At 50.9% G+C, this 22,183-nt stretch overlaps 1 protein-coding gene and 1 long non-coding RNA gene across 7 annotated transcripts in view; one reads left to right on the top strand and one right to left on the bottom strand.

Annotated features, from left to right (window-relative positions):
• Positions 1 to 22,183, top strand: part of kalrna (kalirin RhoGEF kinase a) — a 1,017,450-nt gene that overhangs the window by 961,270 nt on the left and 33,997 nt on the right. For 5 of the 6 annotated variants that reach the window (XM_085986273.1, XM_085986275.1, XM_085986274.1 and 2 more), the window contains 3 exons: positions 827 to 948; positions 7,204 to 7,335; positions 11,016 to 11,094. In XM_085986273.1, coding sequence (XP_085842399.1) covers positions 827 to 948; positions 7,204 to 7,335; positions 11,016 to 11,094 — 333 coding nt within the window. Of the gene's footprint in view, positions 1 to 826; positions 949 to 7,203; positions 7,336 to 10,090; positions 10,259 to 11,015; positions 11,095 to 22,183 lie in introns of all 6 variants that reach the window. The other variant, XM_085986280.1, reaches the window with a different exon arrangement.
• On the bottom strand, positions 3,068 to 11,050 carry LOC147120402 (uncharacterized). The gene is made up of 3 exons (XR_015078187.1): positions 10,965 to 11,050; positions 5,150 to 7,314; positions 3,068 to 4,522 (listed from the first exon to the last, which is right to left on the bottom strand). It is a non-coding gene; the product is annotated as an uncharacterized LOC147120402 (long non-coding RNA).

Below are 22,183 nucleotides of genomic sequence, written 5' to 3'. Positions count from 1 at the left end.
AGAAACATAGATAATGCAGAAGTAAACAAGTTCAGTCTGATTTTAACACTAGGCCAGTTTTTGAACCGGTGAGCAGCTTTGCTCCAGAACTGAAACCCGGGGTATTTTAACTCCAGGACTCATTTAAACCCGCTGGCTGACTCACCACCTGTTCTGGGGGCGGGGGAAGTCTGTGGGAAGTTGTGGAAATTCACACAGTTCAGAGGCCACCCATCAACAGCAGGTAAGTGACGGGATTGGCTCATGAGAGCAATCGAAAACTGCAATCAGTGGCTCCAGGGTGGGTAATTTAGCTCTGTGATTTTAACTGCCCCCCCCCGCCAGCCCCCAGCCACCCCCCCAAGCCCCCAGCACCACCCCCCAGCCCCCAGCCAGTTAAAATTTGTTTTAATTTAGATGCTGAGCATAGAAACTGCTTACTTACCTCAAATGAGACCCAAACAAACCTAATTTCACACCCCCCCGACCCAACTAATCAGGTTGAATAATAGATTGCTAATATTCAATTTGTATCCTGGGGTTTTGTTAAATCACCCGAAGAGTCACAAAATATACTCAAGAGGTTTATTTTCCTGGGAATTTAAGTGTTTATTCAATTTTTTCAAGAAATTAAGTAAGTTGTGTTGAATCATAATAGGGCAATTGTACATGGTGTGTGGACAAAATGGGTTGGATGATCTGAATGGCCTCATTTTCTTTAAATTGAAATTTGTGAGTGAGATTCATCAAATAGGGGACCACATTGACAGCATTTATTGAATTGTTTGTGGAAATTATTCAGCTTTCCTTTCATTAAAAGAATGCATTTGTGTTTTCATTTCTATAGTGATTCTGGAGAGGTTATGCTTAAAATCTGCAATATCATGCCTCAAGACAGTGGCATATACAGCTGTCTGGCAGTGAATGAAATGGGATCAACGTCATCTTCAGCTACAATCAAAGTGCAGGGTAACTAAATCTTTTCAAATCATTTTCTGTAACTAACTCGTTGAAGAACATTTTCCTCTTCAAATCTCTCCCTATTTTTGAGCCTCCTGTGTCACGCTGTCAGCCTATATTTGGGATATTAAGTAAGTAGAATTGCTCAGATATTTGGCCGGTTGACAGTTAAATGACCATTTTACATAGTAGAAAATGTCAGCAGCTCAGATCCAACTTGCATTTGGGAACAACGACTGGGGAGGGAGACTGAATTGGATTGAGTCTTAAATCTGTGATTACAAAGAGGTGAGGCAAGCAGCATATTAATAAATGAACAAATTGGGTGTTTTCCCCAAGTTTGTGCAGTATACTTGGGCCTAGAAATTCAGTTGCGTCCGCCAGCCGTTAGCGCCATAAGAGGGGTAGATTTCCAGCGCTAGGCACTTAGCGCCCGGGCGCAGGCCGATCTGCGCCTACGCCCAACTTCAGTTGACATTTAGCGCTGGCGCAAAGCCCGCTCAGCTGCGCGCGCAGCTTATGACGTCATTTCGTCGTGCAACGCTGTTTGTGCGCCCCAAACCGGAAATTCAGTGGCGCCCGCCCAATGTGGGCGTGGCGCTGTTAAGAACTGTGAAGTGGAACGCAGCAGAGGCCCTGCGGGCCTCGGGGAGCGCTAATTAAAGGGCACTTAGACTGAACTATAAAGGCCAGCCATTTTGCTGCAATGACTTTAGTGCTTTGGATTTCTGGACAGAGACCAAGGAACAGACCTTCCTGATTTGGGACAACATAGGAGAGGTATTTTTGGCTTCTGGCCAGAGCTTGGAAATTTCACTCATTGTGATTTCACTGTTTGCAAGTTTATTATGGGAGCTGCATGGGGTTCCAACCCTCAGTTCCAGCATTATGTGCGAAGGGCTCGCAGACGCTGTGTGAGAGGGCCAGCCATGCCTAGACGCAGAGGGGCCATCAGGCGTCGGCAACGTAGGCCTTACCCACTCAGGGAATACCGGCAGCAGGTGTCCTATCTCACCATGACTGCCGCGCATTGTGTTAAGAGGCTGCGCTTCAGAAGGGAGGTGGTTGCAGAGATCTGCCAGCTGCTTCACAGAGATCTGCGTCCACAGCTGATGTGCAGGACGTCTCTGTCAGTGGAAGTGAAGGTCACGGTGGCTCTGAACTTTTATGCAAGCGGCTCATTCCAAGCCGCTGCTGGGGACATAGCGAACATTTCCCAGTTCGCCGTGCATCGCTGCATCCGGCAGGTCACCGATGCCCTTTTCGCAAGGAGACACCAATTCATCTCCTTCCCCATGACCCTAGAGAGGCAGGAGCAGCGTGCAGTCAGATTTGCCAGGATCGCCGACTTCCCCATGGTGCAGGGCGCCATTGACTGCACGCATGTGGCTATGCGGGCACCTATCGACAATGCCGAGGATTACCGCAACCGGAAGGGCTACCATTCCCTCAATGTACAGCTGGTGTGTGACCACAGGCAGCGCATCCTAGCTGTCAATGCCCGCTTTCCAGGAAGCAGCCACGATGCATTTATCCTGCGCCAGACTACTGTGGCTGACATGTTCGAGGCACAGCCTCCACCAAGGGGATGGCTTATTGGGGACAAGGGCTACCCTTTGTGTACATGGCTCATGACCCCGCTCCGCGCGCCCAGGACCCCTGCGGAGGAGGCATACAACGAAAGCCATCAAGCCACAAGGAACATCATAGAGCAAACGATTGGCGTCCTCAAGCAACGGTTCCGCTGCCTGGATCGATCCGGCGGATCTCTACAGTATTCGCCGGATAGAGTCTCCCAGTTCGTCGTCGTTTGCTGCATGCTGCACAACCTGGCTATCCGCAGGACTCAGGCACTGCCACCTCACGTTGGACCACCACCTCAGGAGGACGAGCAGGAGGACCATGAGGAGGAGGAGGAGGAGGAGGAGTACCAGCCCAGGAGGGAGCCACAAGGTCCAAGGGCCGTCCGCCGGCGGCTTATTGAACGACACTTCTAGGTCCCCTGTCAGGGAATGGCTTGTGGCAATGAACGCACCTGAATGCAGCCGCTCCGCAAGCCCTCAGCCGTTTAATGCAACAACCACTTGAAACATGACACCTGGACAAGCTGAATAAATAAAAAGCTTTATTTAACAAACTCAGGGCCCTTCCCACATGAAACAGAAAAACAGACAACACCCCCAAAAAACAGTCAAAAACATATCTCACTCCCACAACCTGGGGAGGAATAACAAAACTTGTCCATCCAATTGGCCTTCATCCTCGGCCTAACCAAGACAAACCCCCCCATACAGAACACAAACACCCCCATATAAAAAAACAGTTGCCTTCATCTTCGGCGTTAGCAAAATAAGCCCCCCCCCCATACAGAACACAAACACCCCCATATAAAAAAACAGTTGGCAACACACTCTACTTGGTGTGCCGACAGGGCGAGTCCTTGTGCAGGCTTCTCCGGCCCCTGCCCGACCTGTTGCTCTGCCTCAACCTGGGCCCTGTGGGTGTTGCAAGGCTGGGGGAAGGCTCCTGAGGGGCACAATGCGTGACGGCAGATGCCCTTGGGGGTCGGCCTAGACGAGGTCCGGCCCTGGAGGGGCCGGCTGCTGACTGCTGCAGCTGTGGCTGGGCAGCATCAGTCTCTCCAGCAGCTCGTCGCAGCTTGGCTGGGGGAGTGGCAGTGGCGGCTGCATCAATGGGGGCAAGCTGGCTGATGCCAGGTGCTCGCTGGTCGCCAGAGACACTGGCACTCGGCTGGGCTGGCACTGCAGCAAGCGCAGCAATCTGGTGAAGGCCAGACCGCTGTGCTGCAGCAGGGCAGCGGGTGCCCTGGCGATGCTTCCGTGACACAGCGAGTGTGGCAGAAGTGAGTGCCCGAACTGCCCTGGTCTGTGCCCGCATCAGATCAGCCAGTGTCTGCACGGCACCACTCACGAACTCTCGACTCGCGTCCTGTGCTGCCGCGAGTTGGTCGACACCCCTGGCCTGTGAGTCCCCGAAGTCGGCCACACTATGAGCCAGGGACTCAATGGCCTGAGGCAACTGTCCCACAACCCCCATGAACTCGTTGTGGCGCCGCTCCGAGGCCGCGGACATTTCATCAAGGAGGCGCACCTCCTGGGCGAGGACCGTCTCCGGACTGGAGGCTGGACTCTCCCTCTGGGGAGAAGGCCACCGAGCTGCCCGACCCTTCCCGCGTGCCTGGACGCCACTGGGCCCAGCAACTGCCCTCCCCTGCAACACTTCCCCCCTCTGGGGAGAAGGCCGCCGTGCTGCCCGACCCTTCCCGCGTGCCTGGACGCCACTGGGTCCAGCAACTACACCCCCCTGCAACACTTCCCCCCTCTGGGGAGAAGGCCGCCGTGCTGCCCGACCCTTCCCGCGTGCCTGGACGCCACTGGGCCCAGGAGCTACACCCCCCTGCAACACTTCCCCCGGCTCTCCTCCAGGCAAGACGTGTCCCCTCCATTGCCATCCCCTGGTGCGGATGAGGGTTCCCCCGATGTGCCGCCTTCCTCTTGGTCCTCGTCGTCTTCCTCTTCCGAGGGACTAGCACTCTCAGCTTCAGGAACCTCCTCCTCACCAGCTGAAAGCAGGAAGGCACAAGAGTAGCTTTAGAGTGAGGACAGGGCGTCAGCGAGGGAGGCATGATTGGTGGCATTATGCGCATTGGTCGGACAGTGGCAAAGGATGTAGATCTGAAGCGCAAGGGGAATGAGAGAGGTGCAAACGGTCATGTCCTCACCATTGGGGCCCAGCACAGGGTCGGCATCTCCAATAGCAACGGGGCCAACCACCCGGGCACGCATGAGTCGAGCCACGCGCTCCTCCAGGTCACTGAGCTCCTGGAACTGGGCACGCCCTCCCCCGGTGACAGTCCGGCTCCTCAGATTCTGCGCCAGCTTGGCCTGCAAGAGAAAGGATGGCCTCTAAGTACAGTGTGGTGCCCTGTTGTTGTGTGCACTGCCTCCCATGGTCGAATAGCTTGGCCAGTGTGGTGCCCTGTTGTTGTGTGTGGTGCCCTGTTGTTGTGTGCACTGCCTCCCATGGTCGAATAGCTTGGCCAGTGTGTGAAGTGCAGAAAGTGCTATTGATGATCATGCCAGTGCCATAGCTGCGGGAGGAGGGCTGGCCATTAGGCCTTTGAGGTCCCTTTGCCCATAATGTGAGGTGCACATGCAAGGATGAGGAGGACACTGGAAAGGGTACTCACCCTGACCAACCGAGTGAGGTCGTTGTACTTCTTGCGGCATTGGTCACCAGTCCTGGGGACATCGCTGTTGGCTGACACCCTCAGGGCGATTTCCCTCCAGGCTCTTCTGTACTGCCTCCTGGGAGCCTTCTTGCCACTGTCCGGGCACAAGATCTCTCTGTTCTTTTCCAACCCCCTAAGCAGCACCCTCAAAGCATGCTCTGAGAAGCGCTGCGCTCGTTCACGGGCCTTCTGCATGGCTTCAGGCGCTATTTGGGTCCACCAGCAGTGTTCAGGCCTAGCTGCAGGGCTCCACTATCCAGGGCGTGGCAGCAGACAAAGTCGACCCTTCCCCCTTTAAGAGCTGGCCGGCGTCAGGGTGTCTGCTGTCAATCAAAACATGACCGCACCTGCGCTGCGCCCGGCCTCGGCGTTATCAGTCCGCACCGCCGGCTTAGCGCCTAAAGATAGGAGTGCAACGCCAGTTTCAGCGCTCGCCCAAACTCCTTGGCCAAAGCTACTGAATTTCGGTGAAGTGGCCTCCACTTTCCGGCGGGCGCTAACTTTACCGCCCGCCCGACTTTACCGCCCCAAAAGTGGCTAGACTGAATTTCTAGGCCTTGTAATTTACCAGCCACATTTTAGTCACTACAAAAGAAAAGAATAGTAAAGGGAAAGTTTCCATTATCATGGTGTACTCTACTAGATGCACTAATCTCACTTTTGCTGAAACTGAGTTGGAACAAAAAAATCACTTAAGCCTACTGGAACAAGAAGCAACCTGTTTAACACCCACCCAACCCACCGATGATAATTATAGTCGTCGTCGTACGTGTCTTCACACTGTTCCCTTTGGGGAACTGTATGAAGTGGTGGAAGGATTACTGGCCGCGATTAACGCTCCTTCCGTGACCGTAACCATCTTCGTACCAGCCATTAGGGTGGTTAGTCCTATTGACGATTTAGATTCTTTTAGGTGTCAATCTGGTTCGACAATAATCGACTCGAACACTGTTTTCTCAAAGAATAGTCTTTTATTCTTTATCGGCCGGAGCACTTGGTCCTGCTGAACTGCTCAGAACTCAGCTGAGTCTGGAGTACCAGCTAGGAGAGAGAGCTACGGACTCTCAAAAAGTTACAGGTTATATACTTCAAAAAGTACAAATTCAGCAGTTATTACACAATTTCCTTTAGCAACATACATTAACCTCCAATCGCATTTCTTCGAAAACAACTTATATATAATCTTATAGCATCAGCAAAGCCCATTCTTTTAGTTCTGCTTTTTATCTAACCATCTGGACTTTAAGGTCCGGTGTTTGCTTACTATAGCCTATGTTTCCTACAGCCTAGGTCAACTTGAGTTGTTGACCCGTGATTGAGCCCAGCTCAGATACCAGTTAATTATAAAACGACATTTGACTTACATGACCCTTATTGTTCTGCGAATCTAAACTGTTTCAGAACGAAACTGCAATCTCTGCAGACTGCCGTGGTCTGCAAGGTAAGGCGGAAGCTCCCCTTTCCTATCTCACCGAAACTATAAATCATGACTTGCATGAAGCCATTTTGTGCCCGTGCTACACCATTTTAAATCGTCTGCCTGTATTACAATAAAAGGTACGTTTCCACACTATGGCGGGAGGGTTTTACGGGCTCCCACAACCCATATGAGGGGGGGGGGGGGCACCCACACCCACGGACGCAAGTATTCCGCTGGATATCAACCCAGAATTTAGAGCCGGAGCTCCGACTCCACTTGCCGGGACTGTCTGGAGCGGGGTTCAAATAATGCAGTGCAGTACATGCTAGCAATTAAGTTTTTAAAGCCAAAGTAAGTATTTTAGGTTTAGCATCCAGGTATTCTGCAAAGTGAAAAATGGTTGTCTGACTGCCATTACACTTGTAATGCAGCAGGCCACTGCAAACAGCAACTCATTAAATTATTAAAAACTCTTGATTCCCTCATCCTGTCCTCAAACACTGAAACTCATTTCCATTCCAGCAAGCACTTTACTTTTAGTTGTGATTTACTGGTCTGTATCTGCTCTGATGATTGTTCTCCCCATTTTCAGGTGTTCCAGCAGCACCAGGCCGGCCTCTAGCCCAGGAGAGAAGCAATAGCTCTGTTATTCTGAGATGGTTACCTCCAGCAAGTACAGGAAACTGCACCATTTCCAGTTACACTGTTGAATACAGGGAAGAAGGTAATCTATGAACATAATGCATTTTAACCAAGACACTGCATTTCAATAGCATTTTATGAAAAATAGTTTGTACATGTGTTCTGTCCGCAGTTCGTCCCACTCACCCATAATAAGTGAAGAAATATCTGATCTGTTAGTCTCAATTTACAAGCTGTCCACCACATTTTAAGTAATTTTTAAAGGATATTGACTAAAATTAAAGGAAAAAACTTGAAAAATATTTAAATCAATAATAAATCCAATAAGAAATTCAGGAGAAACTTCTTTACCCAGAGAATGGTTAGAATGTGGAGTAGTTAAGACAAATAGCATAGTTGCATTTAAGGGGAAGCTAGATAAGTACATGAAAGGAGTAGAAGGATATGCTGATAGGGTGAGATGAAATAGGGTGGGAGGAGGCTCTTGTGGAGTATATGGCCTCGTCCTCCATGGCCTTGCCCCTCCCTAGCTCTGTAACTTCTGAAACATGCTCCACTTGCCCCAGTTCATTCCCCAGAACTAGATCCAGCACTGCTTCCTTCCTCGTTGGGCTGGAAACACACTGCTCAAGAAAGTTCTCTTCTACAAATTTCAGGAATTTCTCCCCCACTTTGTCCTTTACAATGTTACTATCCCAGCCTATATTAGGATAATTGAAGTCCCCCATTATCACTACTCTATAGTTCTTGCATATTTCTGTAATTTGCTTGAAAAGTTGCTTCTCTATCTCCTTTCCACTATTTGGTGGCCTATAGTATACTGTGTAACAGCTCCTCTATTGTTCCTTAATTCTAACCAAATGGACTCTGTCTTTGACCCCTCTACATCATCGCTCTCCAGTGCTATAATAGTTTCTCTAATCAATACTGCCACCAATGTTCTCTCTTATTTTTTTTTTGTGCGCTGTCCCTTTAACTGGCTGCACGGCCCATTAAATTTTTCCCGCATACGCAGTTTCACTTCTTTAGAAGCCAGTGAGCGGCCTGCATGGAACCTCCAGACCGCTGCACAGCTGCGCAACTTAGCAGGAATGTTGACTGCCAGCTCCCCCCCTCCTTTTATTCCTTCCCTCTTTTTCCTGTATACCTTGTAGCCAGGAATATTAAGTTCCCAATTCTCTCCTTCTTTGAGCCAGGTCTCTGTTATTGCCACTAAATCATAGTCCCACGTGGTGACTTGTGCCTACAGCTCACCAACCTTATTGACCACGCTCCATGCATTTACATACCTGCACCCCAAACCCATCTTGGGCTGCTTCGCATTTGTCCCCCTGTCTGATCCCTTCTGTTTCTGAACTATTCTTTACTCTTGTGCTTTTTGCCTTTCCCAGTCCTTTGTGCACCTGTTTCTCCTCATTAAAATGTTTCATCCTGGTGCCCATCCCTGGCAATACATGAGCCATCCAGTGGAGCTCGGGGAGAGTGAACTGAGTGATCCAAACACTTCGCTACTTATCTGCTGCTTCCCCAGAGAGCTAATGCACCCTTCAGTCTGAATTGGCTTTTTTAAAGGCTGCACTCTAATTTCAAAGCACCCCCAACACATTACACCCATTTTACAAGGGATTTGCACCAATGGATTCTCCAATGGATATGCAAAGGCTCCCTGACCCAGAAAATGTTGTAAGATTCATCTCTGCAAAGCATTGGCAACTGAAATCAGGACTCATTGCCGCAAATGGGGCATAACGGACTGTGGCAATTACAGGGTCTATAACATCATTTCAAAAATGAACGAGCTAAGTCTTTGAAAAGAAAGAATATAAAAGGATATGAGGAAAGGGCAGGGGAATTGGATTAGGTAGACAGAACCAGTTGAAGAGCTAGCACTGGCACAGATGCAGTGAGCTGAATAGCCTCCTTCTGTGCTCTAATTTGATTCTACTCAAAACATTTACTTGTGCCCTCAATATGTTACATTTTAAAGCTTTTTTTATTTGGCCAGAATATTTTGTATGTGTGATTACTAATTGAATCCCTTAAAATGCTAAATTTTCACAAAATTCCTCAAAGGTTATTGCAAAGTACATTATTGAAAACAGATTAAATAGGTTTCTTAAAAGTGCTAAAGTGCACATATGGTAGCAACTTTAAAAATTGGAGCTTGTATATTTGTCGTCTTATTATTTTATCATTTTCAGAATGATTTCCAGAATCTTACTTATCAATATATTTCTTAGAAGTGTTTTTGTTGTTATTGCTTACATTTCTAGATTGAAATGATCTGTCATTCAACTATTATACCATTTTAGCGAAGGGTTAATCTGGCTGTCCTCACCCTTGTTTACGCATAATATGTAACATTTTATATAATTCAGGTTCAGTGTCAGTCTAAATTTTAGATAGCAGTCAGATACATTTTATCACTGTTTTATAGGCAGACTAGACTCATTCTTTGTTAATGCATGCCTACAAGATGAAATTATTAAGTTACAGGTTTTATCTACCATGTGTTCGAATACTGACAATGTAACGCTTCATTGCATTTTGAACATGTAGCCTTAATGTGCTAATGATACAAATAAGAATTTATGTATGACTGTTCATAAACTGTATTGATGTAATGCAGAAGTTAAAATCAGTAACGTTTTACGTTTAGCAGTGGTTCCTCACAATTTCTCAGTTTAGTCAGCTAAACAGTAAAATCCAGCAATGTACCTGCCATGTTAGCTTAGATGCCATGTGAATTTTTTATTGAAAGTAATAATATAGTTGACAAAAGACAAGTACTTGCACTGAAATGGAAAAAAATAATATTGGAGTCCTTCAATGTTTAGGATCACTGGCATGGCAGCAATCAGTAGCATCCACTTTGGACACCTACCTTGTGATTGAGGACCTGATTCCAGGCTGTCAGTACCAGTTCCGAGTCAGTGCAAGTAACCCCTGGGGAATCAGCTCACCAAGTGAGCCATCTGATTTTGTAACACTGTCTTGCAGCAATGGTAAGTGCAGCTGAGTTCTAATTACCCAAATGCATAAGGAAATAGTCACTGAGAGCAATTCTGAAAAATTAAATATTAATTTACTGAGGATCAGAGAACTTTATAATTTATGTTTTTCTAAAATGAAAAGATTTGAAGTAAATAATATACAGAACGCCTGTCTGAAAAAAAATGTGGAAGATCACTTTTCTAAATATGACACTGAAATTTTGCAACCTGTGAAGTATTACTGTTGATAGTCCAGTTACGTAGTAGTTACAAGAGATTTGTTAATAAGAATGTGAGAACAACTCAGTCATACTGAACCTACACCCAAATTCTGAACAAATATGGGTCAAATCTCACCCACTAAGAATCATTATTGCTTCCTGCTGCTCAGTAACACAGTGAAAACTCAACTCCAAGTGTCCATTTTGTTGCGGGGAGATAAAATTAACCTTGTCTTTCTTTTTAAATCAAGCAACGGTTGGTAGAATGGAGTTGAAAACTACTTGCCCACTTTCAGATAAATGTAAATTTCTGACCCTGATTTGCAATCATCCTTTCTGTCCAATCAATAAATAACTCTGACTAATTCAACTAGCAGTTTATCTGGTGAGTTTAACTTGTTCTAGGCAGTGGGCCATCACAGCTATTGCTATAATTGCTCTCAGTGTCATTTATTGTTTGATTTATTATTAAGTAAGCTGAATCAATCCTGACTCACAATTCTCCTCTTCGAAGCTGCTCCTCCTAATTGCTTTTGATCTCTTCTCAGAACCTACAACTGATGACTCAGGAATTCCATGGAAGGATAACTTTGAATCCGCTTACACGGAACTATTTGAGATTGGAAGGTAGTGTAAATCTGAATTACAAAAGGTGATTTTAAAGATTTGGGAAGAAGGGTATACTGGGCCAGAAATTCCAGGCCAGAAGCGTGAGTGCGGTCGGCTTACTCACGCTTCTGGCCGTTGGAAATGCCGGCGTTCAGCATGAACAGCGCATGCGGGGAACGCCGGCATTTCCAGACCTCGAGCGCGTGCGACTGCACAGGCAGCGCTTGCGCAGTGAACTTCGTGGATTTCATTCATGAAATCCGTGAGGTTAAGTCCTTAGAAGTTACACTGAAAAAAAGCAAGTGTAAAGTGGTTCATTGGTTGCGGAGGAAGATATATTTTATCGTGGAGCTTTTGAAATGCAATATTTTTGTTTGGGAAAGGGAGGGAAGTTATTTTAAGAAATTTTAACTAAGTTTTAAAGTTAAAAATTTTTATCTTTTAAAGGGTTTTCAGAACGGTAGGTAGAAGGAGCAATTGTGGCTGTGTGAATGGAATGTGAGAATGAGTTATGTATGTATGTCCACATATATTCCTTTACGTATATGTATGTATGTTTTATATTCCTTTACTATGAATGTATGTTTTTAATTATGATTTTCCAATAAGTTACTTTCTCTGAAAGTCATAATTAAATAATACATTCATACACATAAGTAAAGGAATATATACATAACACGCAAAGGAATATATACAGACATACATACTTTCAGAAGCTCCACGATAAGAAATATCTTCCTCCGCAGCCTCTGGAGCAACTGTACCCATGCTTTTTTCATGTGTAAGTTGTAATGACTGGACCTCACTGAAAGCATTAATGAAAGCGGCGAATTATACTGCGCACGCGCTGCCTGTGCAGTTGCACGCGTTCTGCCTCTGAACCCCTTCGTTCAGAGGACAGGAAATGCCGGTTTTCCCCACATGCACTGTGCATGCTGAAAACCAGCATTTCATCCGGCCAGATGCGTAAGTACCCCGACCGTACTAGCGCATTTGGAAGGGAATTATTGGGCCAACATTTTACATGTCAATAAAATAAAAAATTTAACACTTGCACAACTTGCCCCCTCGCATCTGCGATTGAGGGTCCAAGGAGGTGCATTGCGCAAGAGGTCATCATCGCACGTATCCTCACACTGTTCCCTTTGGGGAACTGTATGAAGTGGTGGAAGGATTTATGGCCGTGATTAACGCTCATTCTGTGACCGTAACCATATTTGAACCAGCCATTAGGGTGGTTAGTCCTATGGCGGGAGGGTTTTACGGGCTCCCACAACCCATCTGGGGGGGGGGCCACCAACACCCACGGACGCAAGTATCCCGCTGGATGTCCACCCAGAATTTAAAGTTGGAGCTCCGACTCCACTTGCCGGGACTGTCTGGAGTGGGGTTCAAAACCCTACTCCTTCTGGCCCAACGGCGGGGATGCTTACTGCTACGCAAAAGGCCCACTCCGCACAAAAGGTGACACCCATACGTTTCCTGCGCCTTTTCTCTCCCCGTGACTGGAGCCCTATGCTGCCATTTCACGTAGCTAATCGGATTGGGCGTTTGTCATAGTGGTAGGATCCCCGCCGCTGGGCCAGATCAGGGTAGGGTTTCGAACCCCGCTCCAGACAGTCCCGGCAAGTGGAGTCGGAGCTCCGGCTCTAAATTCTGGGTTGACATCCAGTGGGATATTTGCGTCCGTGGGTGTGGGTGGCCCCCCCCTCCTTGTACAGCTTGTGGGAGCCCGTAAAACCCTCCCGCCATAGGACTAACCGCCCTAATGGCTGGTTCAAAGATGGTTACGGTCACGGAATGAGCGTTAATCACGGCCATAAATCCTTCCACCACTTCATACAGTTCCCCAAAGGGAACAGTGTGAAGACACGTATGACGACGACATTGCTAAATAAATAAATGGAATTAAAAAAATTCTTTTAGGGCTTTTAAAAGTCTTTAAATTGCTTTAATTCTCTTTAAAACTACTTCAGATTACTCAAAATAATGTAAACATTTAAAAAAGTTTATAAAAGTTACCAAAATCTTCAAAAAACTTCCAAAAACCTATTTAAACTGCTGCTTTGCATGTAAAAAAGCAAAGCAGCTTGACAGAAACATTGGGGGCGTGTCCAGTGAAACTGAGACCTCAAGGGGCGTGTCTCACTTACACTGCACGCTCCTGGGTCCGCGCTGGCTGCACTCCTGGGCGGCGTGACGTCATACGCTGCCCGGGAATGTGCTTTCAATTTCTCCAAGTTCAGGCGTCCCAGAAGCTGATCGGCAGGAGCGCGGGGTAAGTGCAAATACGGGGCTTGCACGCGCTGCAAGCCCCGTTCTGGAATTTCTGGCCCATTATACCCAGATCCCTTGATCAGTACATTTTAGTTCACTAAAAGCTGCTGTCCAATTATGTTCCTCTGGCGGATCCACTAAGGGACTCCGATCAACTGTGTATAATTCCCTTTAACAATATGTTAGCTACAGCCTGAGTCTGTATCTTTGTATATACTGTTTGCATGTACAGAGCGCGGTCCCTTTAAGAGCGCGGGCAAACGCGATGACGTCACGCCGTTCATCACGTGATCCCCACTGGTGGGAAAAACGTGATGACGTCATGGCGCCAGCCACGGGACCGCCCAAGCAGTCCTCGTGGAGCCTCCGAACTGACTAGACCTGTATTCGTAGTTCTCGTGCATTTGTTTGTTAAACTCAGTTTGTTTTACATTAAACATCGTTTGTTTGATCGTCTGAGTCGACCTCAGTCTCTTGATAGGAACTAGACATTCCTACATTCCTATATTTATTGTCTGGCCCAAATTTGTCCTCTGTTCGTCAGAACCAGCTTTCTGGCTGGGGAGTCTAGAACCAGGGGACACAGTCTCAGAACAAGGGGTCGGCCATTTAGGACTGAGATGAGGAGAAATGTCTTCACTCAAAGGGCTGTGAATTTTTGGAAGACTCTATCCCATAGGGCTGTGGATGCTCAGTCATTGCATATATTCAAGACCGATAGAGTTTTGGATACTAAGGGAACCAAGGGATATGGGGATAGTGCAGGAAGGTGGGGTTGAGGTAGAAGATCAACCATGATCTTATTGAATGGCTCGAAGGGCCGAGTGGCCTACTCCTGCTCTTATTTCTTATGTTCTCATTTATGACTGATGCCAATCATGTTTTCTACAAATAAAATGCAGGTAAAACCAACTTGGTTTGATAAATTTTGATAGCATTTCAACAGGCTTCTATTAAATGAGAAAATACTTTGGGACTCGATGGGGGAGAAATTCGGTATCGCCCTGTTTAGGGCGCAATTGTCGACCAGGTGCAAAGTTTAGCGCTTATGGTGCTAACGCCGAGGAGAGAGGCGCTACCTCAGAGCGCTGGCGAAGCTCATGTGATGTCAGTCAGCAATGGAACACAGACACACTGGTGCCAGCCAGTTCTTAAAGGGGAGGGTCGATCTTGCTCTCCATCCACATCCTGCTCATTGCAGCCTTGAATTTCGGCCTGGAGAGACCTGTACATCAAATCTGCTGGAAAGAACAATGGAGAGGCCCAGGGAAAGAGCTCAGAGTGCAGCTCCCATAGTCTCTTCTAAATCGATGCAAGGAAGGTCAAATCAAAATGAATCTGCAAAGTGCTGCTCAGTACCCAAAACTCCTTCACACAGCGTTGAATCTCTCCAGAAATCTCTCTCTCTCTCAGAATGCACGGTACAAAAATGTCACCGACAAAAAAGGGCAGGAAGCGGTCGCCTTTAAATAGCACTCCCCCAGTCCCTTCCCGACTGCAAAACGTTCCCCTCAACCTGTCGTTGCTAGCAGCAGGCGGTAAGGCAGGGGCGCCACTCAATATCTGGTCCGGGATGCTGCCAGGGCGTTGCATGCTCGACTGATGTCATGATCTGCGGGCGTAGGAGATCGTGGCGGCAGTGTTTAGTGCTGCCACAAAATGTCTGGTCAATTTCGCGAGCGGCGCAAACATTGCCACGCCCGGGCGCTAGTTGCTTTGTGACCCATTAGCGCCCTAGGGCGCTAATGGGAGGCGCAAAGCAACCGAATTTTTCCCCCAATGTCTTTATGTGAAGATCTTGGCATACTGTAAGTTTATGTGCTGTTGAAGGGTTTCATAGATTTGGAACCATTTGCAGAATGTGTTTCTTTTCATCCATAAATGAGTCCTGCAGAACTTTGTGCACTTGTGTGTTATTTTCAAAAGTGTGTATGATAAATTTTTGAAGAACATGCAGAGCTAACTACAGCTTGGGTAAAAAATATTTTGGGGCTAATTGGATGGCAGTCTCTTAAATGGCAACTTTGTTTCAGTAGAAGTCATATTATGAAGCATTTAATTAGATACATGTTTGATTTATTTCCTCTTCTCAGATTTCTCACTCTCCGTAGCCAAGGAGCACCAAAGCTGATTTGTAGTGCTCCAGCTGAGATCAGCTAGTTCAGGAGAGACTTAGAACAAACCTGAGACCTTCTGGTCTGTAGAGCATTAGGTTGCGCCATTATCCACTAGGCTGTCAAGACAGCATTTTTTACAGCAGAAACCTTTTAGGGCCTCATGTTATGCTGATAAGAAGCTGCTATCTCCCTCAAAAAGCTGTTGAGGCTAGGTCAATTGAAAAATTCAAAACTGAGAGAGATAGATTATTGTTCGGTAAATGTATTAAGGGATTTGGAGAAAGGACGGGTAAATGGAGTTGAGGTACAGATCAGCCATGATCTAACTGAATGGCAGAACAAGTTTGAGGGGCTGAATGGCCGATTCCTGTTCCCACACCCCTATTATGAAATATTTAGTTGTATAAACCTGTTTGGATTTTTTTATTTGAATGGAGATATATGTAATATTTGTTTTTGTGTCTGTCCTGTCTGAAGTCTCATTCAGGAGTTTCTGATTGTTCAGTGTTACTACTGTTTATGATTGGTGTTTATAGTATTATTTCTTCCTGAAAAAATTTTCATCTGTGTTTTCAGGCTATATTTGTTTTCTAAACAGGGAGGCTGTCTGTTTTTCAAAACAAAGAGGCTTTGTTTGTAATTAATATACGTGTCTGTGCGTGTGCGAGTGAGAGTCTGATTGAGTAAAAGACAGACCAGTGATTACACATCCGTTGTAACTTTTGTTTTGTGCTCTGTGAACTTTAGAAATTGTATAAAGTTTAAAGAGTCACAAGGAGCTGATTTTAATGTAGTGCCCGACACAGGTACGAAGTTGGCAGAGCCACCGCTTTGCCCACCCGTTGGTGCCGGCATGAAGCCCGAAACTCATTAGTATATTACCAGTGAGCTGCAGGCCCAAAGTGGGTGCCCCGCTACAGCATGCCTGTTCTGGGAGTTTGGGAAATCAGCTGGCTCCCACAATGAGACAGCTGGCAGGATGGCCCTGGATGGGGAGACAATCCCGGGGCCGGCAGCGGGCCAGAGTTTTATTGGGGGACCCAGGAGGAGCATTCCTGCTTCTCATGGCTCCACCAAAATGTGTTTTTTCATTTCCTGGGCCGTTGTGTGTGCAGCCACCAATGGTCCCTTTAAGGACTGCTAGTTAGGCCAACCAACACCTGCTACAACTGGGCAGAGTGGACATGGCGCATACTCCACCCATTTGTACCTGAAAATTACAATCGGAGTACTACAACTGTTTCAGGTGGGCAGGCTGCTTGCCCATTTACAGGCCCACCTGAAATTATATCAGGCAGGCCTTGAGTGTTAATGGGGCGGCCGAGGCGCTCCCCCCCTTCTGTCTCCCCCCCTTCTCTCTCCCCCCCACCTTCTGTCTCCCCCCTTCTGTCTTCCCCCCCCTCCTGTCTCCCAATTTACAATTTACAATTTAAATCGCTTTATTGGCATGATAAGTTACATCTTATGTTGCCAAAGCATCAAAATACATTTATGGTTTAGCACATAAACGCAGTTCTATTCATACAGTGTATAAACAGGTATATCCCTGAGTGTATAAATATACATTCGCATTGTTTATATATATTTTTTTCTTAGTTTACTGGTTGTCCCTCTGTTCATGGCAAGCTGTAACATAGTGCGCCGCCAGTGTTATACAGCTTCTCTCCTCTCCCAGTAGGAATGGGAGTTTTTGGTTGTCATTCAGATTTCTGAAATCAGGGCATATTTGTGAGAATTTTTGGTAGAAATTCTCCCTGATGCCCTGATATTTTCCACAAGCTGTGAGGAAGTGCATCTCTGTCTCCACCACTCCCTGACTGCAGTGAGAGCAGTCTCCCCCCCCCCCTCCTGTCTCCCCCCCTCCTGTCCCCCCCTCCTGTCTCCCCCGCCCCCCCTCCTGTCTCCCTCCTCCCCCCTCCTGTCTCCCCCCCTCTCTCCTGTCTCCCCCCTCCCTCCTGTCTCCCCCCCTCCTCCCCCCCTCCCTCCTGTCTCCCCCCCCTCCCCCGTCCCCCCCCCGTCTCCCCCCCCCCCTCCGTCTCCCCCCCTCCCCTCCGTCTCCCCCCCCTCCCCTCCTGTCTCCCCCCCCTCCCCTCCTGTCTCCCCCCCTCCCCTCCTGTCTCCCCCCCTCCCCTCCTGTCTCCCCCCCTCCCCTCCTGTCTCCCCCCCCTCCTGTCTCCCCCCCTCCCCTCCTGTCTCCCCCCCTCCCCTCCTGTCTCCCCCCCCTCCCCTCCTGTCTCCCCCCCTCCCCTCCTGTCTCCCCCCCTCCCCTCCTGTCTCCCCCCCTCCCCTCCTGTCTCCCCCCCTCCCCTCCTGTCTCCCCCCCTCCCCTCCTGTCTCCCCCCCCTCCTGTCTCCCCCCCCTCCTCCTGTCTCCCCCCCCCTCCCCTCCTGTCTCCCCCCCTCCCCTCCTGTCTCCCCCCTCCCCTCCTGTCTCCCCCCCTCCCCTCCTGTCTCCCCCCCCTGTCTCCCCCCCTCCCCTCCTGTCTCTCTCCCCCCCCCTCCCCTCCCGTCTCCCCCCCAACTCCCGTCTCCCCCCCTCCCCTCCTGTCTCCCCCCCCTCCCCTCCTGTCTCCCCCCTCCCCTCCTGTCTCCCCCCCTCCCCTCCTGTCTCCCCCCCCCTCCCCTCCTGTCTCCCCCCCCTCCCCTCCTGTCTCCCCCCTCCCCTCCTGTCTCCCCCCCTCCCCTCCTGTCTCCCCCCCTCCTCCTGTCTCCCCCCCCTCCTCCTGTCTCCCCCCCTCCCCTCCTGTCTCCCCCCCCTCCCCTCCTGTCTCCCCCCCCTCCCCTCCTGTCTCCCCCCCCCTCCTCCTGTCTCCCCCCCCTCCCCTCCTGTCTCCCCCCCCTCCCCTCCTGTCTCCCCCCCCTCCCCTCCCGTCTCCCCCCCCAACTCCCGTCTCCCCCCCCTCCCCTCCTGTCTCCCCCCCCTCCCCTCCTGTCTCCCCCCCTCCTGTCTCCCCCCCCCTCCCCTCCTGTCTCCCCCCCTCCCCTCCCGTCTCCCCCCCCCTCCCCTCCCGTCTCCCCCCCCTCCCCTCCCGTCTCCCCCCCTCCCGTCTCCCCCCCCCCTCCCGTCGTCTCCCCCCCCGTCTCCCCCCCCCCGTCTCCCCCCCCCGTCTCCCCCCCCCCGTCTCCCCCCCACTCCCGTCTCCCCCCCTCCCGTCTCTCCCCCCCCCTCCCGTGTCTCCCCCCCCCCCGTCTCCTCCCCCCCCTCCCGTCTCCTCCCCCCCTCCCGTCTCCTCCCCCCCTCCCGTCTCCTCCTCCCGTCTCCTCCTCCTGTCTCCTCCCCCCCCTCCCGTCTCCTCCCCCCGCCTCCCGTCTCCTCCCCCCCCTCCCGTCTCCTCCCGTCTCCCCCCCCCTCCCGTCTCCTCCCGTCTCCCCCCCCTCCCGTCTCCTCCCGTCTCCCCCCCCCTCCCGTCTCCTCCCGTCTCCCCCCCCTCCCGTCTCCTCCCGTCTCCCCCCCCGTCTCCTCCCCCCCCCCGTCTCCTCCCCCCCCGTCTCCCCTCCCGTCTCCTCCCCCCCCTCCCGTCTCCTCCCCCCCCTCCCGTCTCCTCCCCCCCCTCCCGTCTCCTCCCCCCCTCCCGTCTCCTCCTGTCTCCCCCCCCCGTCTCCTCCTGTCTCCCCCCCCTCCCGTCTCCTCCTGTCTCCCCCCCCCGTCTCCTCCTGTCTCCCCCCCCCGTCTCCTCCTGTCTCCCCCCCCTCCCGTCTCCTCCCCCCCTCCCGTCTCCTCCTGTCTCCCCCCCTCCCGTCTCCTCCTGTCTCCCCCCCCGTCTCCCCCCCCCTCCCGTCTCCACCCCCCCTCCCGTCTCCACCCCCCCTCCCGTCTCCTCCCCCCTCCCGTCTCCTCCCCCCCCCGTCTCCTCCCCCCCCGTCTCCTCCCCCCCCTCCCGTCTCCTCCCCCCCTCCCGTCTCCTCCCCCCCCTCCCGTCTCCTCCCCCCCCTCCTCCCGTCTCCTCCCTCCCGTCTCCTCCCCCCCCTCCCGTCTCCTCCCCCCCCTCCTCCTGTCTCCTCCCTCCCGTCTCCTCCCCCCCCCTCCGTCTCCTCCCCCCCTCCGTCTCCTCCCGTCTCCTCCCTCCCCCCCCGTCTCCTCCCCCCCCTCCCGTCTCCCCCCCCTCCCGTCTCCTCCCCCCCCCTCCCGTCTCCTCCCCCCCTCCCGTCTCCCGTCTCCTCCCCTCCCGTCTCCTCCCCCCCTCCCGTCTCCCCCCCCGTCTCCTCCCCCCCCTCCCGTCTCCTCCCCCCCCCGTCTCCTCCCCCCTCCCCCCCCGTCTCCTCCCCCCTCCCCCCCGTCTCCTCCCCCCTCCCCCCCGTCTCCTCCCCCCTCCCCCCCCGTCTCCTCCCCCCTCCCCCACCCTCCCGTCTCCTCCCCCCCTCCCGTCTCCTCCCCTCCCCCTCCCCCTCCCGTCTTCTCCCCCCCCTCCCCCTCCCGTCTCCTCCCCCCCCTCCCCCTCCCGTCTCCTCCCCCCTCCCCCTCCCGTCTCCTCCCCCCTCCCCCTCCCGTCTCCTCCCCCTCCCCCCCCTCCCCCTCCCGTCTCCTCCCCCCCCTCCCCCTCCCGTCTCCTCCCCCCCCTCCCCCTCCCGTCTCCTCCCCCCCTCCCCCTCCTCCCCCTCCCGTCTCCTCCCCCCCTCCCCCTCCCGTCTCCCGTCTCCTCCCCCCCTCCCCCTCCCGTCTCCCGTCTCCTCCCCCCCTCCCCCCCCTCCCCCTCCCGTCTCCTCCCCCCCTCCCCCTCCCGTCTCCTCCCCCCCTCCCCCCCTCCCCCTCCCGTCTCCTCCCCCCCTCCCCCTCCCGTCTCCTCCCCCCCCCTCCCGTCTCCTCCCCCCCCCTCCCGTCTCCTCCCCCCCCCCCCGTCTCCTCCCCCCCCCTCCCGTCTCCTCCCCCCCCTCCCGTCTCCTCCCCCCCCCCTCCCGTCTCCTCCCCCCCCCCTCCCGTCTCCTCCCCCCCCCCTCCCGTCTCCTCCCCCCCCTCTCCCGTCTCCTCCCCCCCCTTCTCTCCAGTTGCTGGCCGCTGGGTTTTCAAGCAAGAAACAAACATCCACCAGTTGAAAAATCGCACACAGGGTGTTTTTCCTCATTGTAATTAATTAGTTACTTTTTGAAGGAAGCAGCTTCTAACTACCTCATTTGATTATCTCTGTTATTTTGACAGTTAGAAAATGCACACATTCAAATTCCTAAAAGCTGTCACACAGAGAAAGCAAGAGCTAGTGGCTTTCCTCATTTCATTTGTTTTATCAAATAAGAACCAACTGAATTGTATTTAGAAAGCTCTAATTACTACCTATGTTTTTTTTTGATAATTAGCAATTAGAATGATTACATTGCACTGCAGCTGTGAGATAGAAAGAGACAGACAGAAACAGACACATAAATAGACACCCAGGAACCAATTCACAAAATACCAAATTCAATATTTTCAGAGATTATTTAGAAAGTTGATGGACGTGGGACCTCCCTATCCCAGCCCCCACCCCCACAACCGTTGGAGTAGGGCTCATGCCCTGTCTCTCTCCTCTATGCTGATGTACACCAGGAATCCACCAGTGAGTCAAACCTCACACTCTACTCCCAGCTGTCCCAAACTCCAGCCCCCCTCCCCACCACTTCCTCCCCCACAGTGATACCAGATCAAAAGACCCTTTCCCCAGGCTACCAAACTCCAGCAGCCTCACAGCAGTACTATCAGACCCCAGTGCTACCAAAGCCCAGGACTGCCCCGACTGCAGTTACATCCCACTCCCCTCCCTAGTATTGCTAAATCTTGCATACCATCTTGCTGTGTATTATCAGCTTTAAAAATGGAAAAGGATAAAAATTAAATACATAGGTAAGTTGAATAAATATAAAATATAACAGCTGCAGTTTTCATGGAATAATTGTCCGAGTTTTGAAATTGAATCCCCAAAGCATCAGTGACAAAATCCCAGAATACATTTAAATAAAAGTGATATTTGACTTATTCAGTCACTGTAGCTCAATGACCCTGATCTTATTCTATTGCATAAACATCCTTATTGATAGAAAACAGTGGGAACCTTCACAACTGACCCCAGCAAACTTTCCATGGTCAGGAGAACATTACTAGTTAGCCTGAAAATGGAAGGCACTCATGTCACTAGGGGTTTATCTGGGGTGTTCACTATATTAAAACACCTGGAAAGTGCAGTGAGCCCAGGGTGGGGTGTCGGGCATCTCACCAGAAACAACACAATTGTGTCTGCAAAAGCCTCATTGCTAAGGGCTGCATTACAATTTGGATTTTTTTTTTTTTTTAAACCCTTTGTTCTTTAGGGGTCCAGGCCTAAATTCTGACCTGGATATCGCAATCGCTGGTGTTCAGGGAGGTAGGCCTTGTTAGACCAGGCTCTGAAGGCCTGAGGCATGGGAACTCCTGATGTAGGAAGTCTCTGTCCCCTTACAATGATGGGCATGTCTGGGCAAACAGAGGCTCCATCCCCAATAGACCATACAGGATATTTGGACGCAAGGGAAGGACCCAGTGTATCCCAGTCTGTAGTGTCCGTGTGTAGATAAAGACACTGAAGACAGGAGTTGGTTCATAGGTATTTACTAAGCAAGTCTGGGGGGGGGTTTCTAAAGGATATACACAATACACAGGCTTATATAGCCCAAGTGGCAATTACCGGCATTACGCACACCTGGGGCTCTTAAAGGCACATACACCATAATTGCTCTTAAAGGCACATACACCACAATTCCTCCCCTTCT

This window comes from Somniosus microcephalus, chromosome 4 (genome assembly GCF_052327205.1).
Source record: "Somniosus microcephalus isolate GS21.2 chromosome 4, FLI_Smic_1.0, whole genome shotgun sequence".
Taxonomy (NCBI): domain Eukaryota; kingdom Metazoa; phylum Chordata; class Chondrichthyes; order Squaliformes; family Somniosidae; genus Somniosus; species Somniosus microcephalus.
This window is presented reverse-complemented; position numbering and strand designations above follow the sequence as displayed.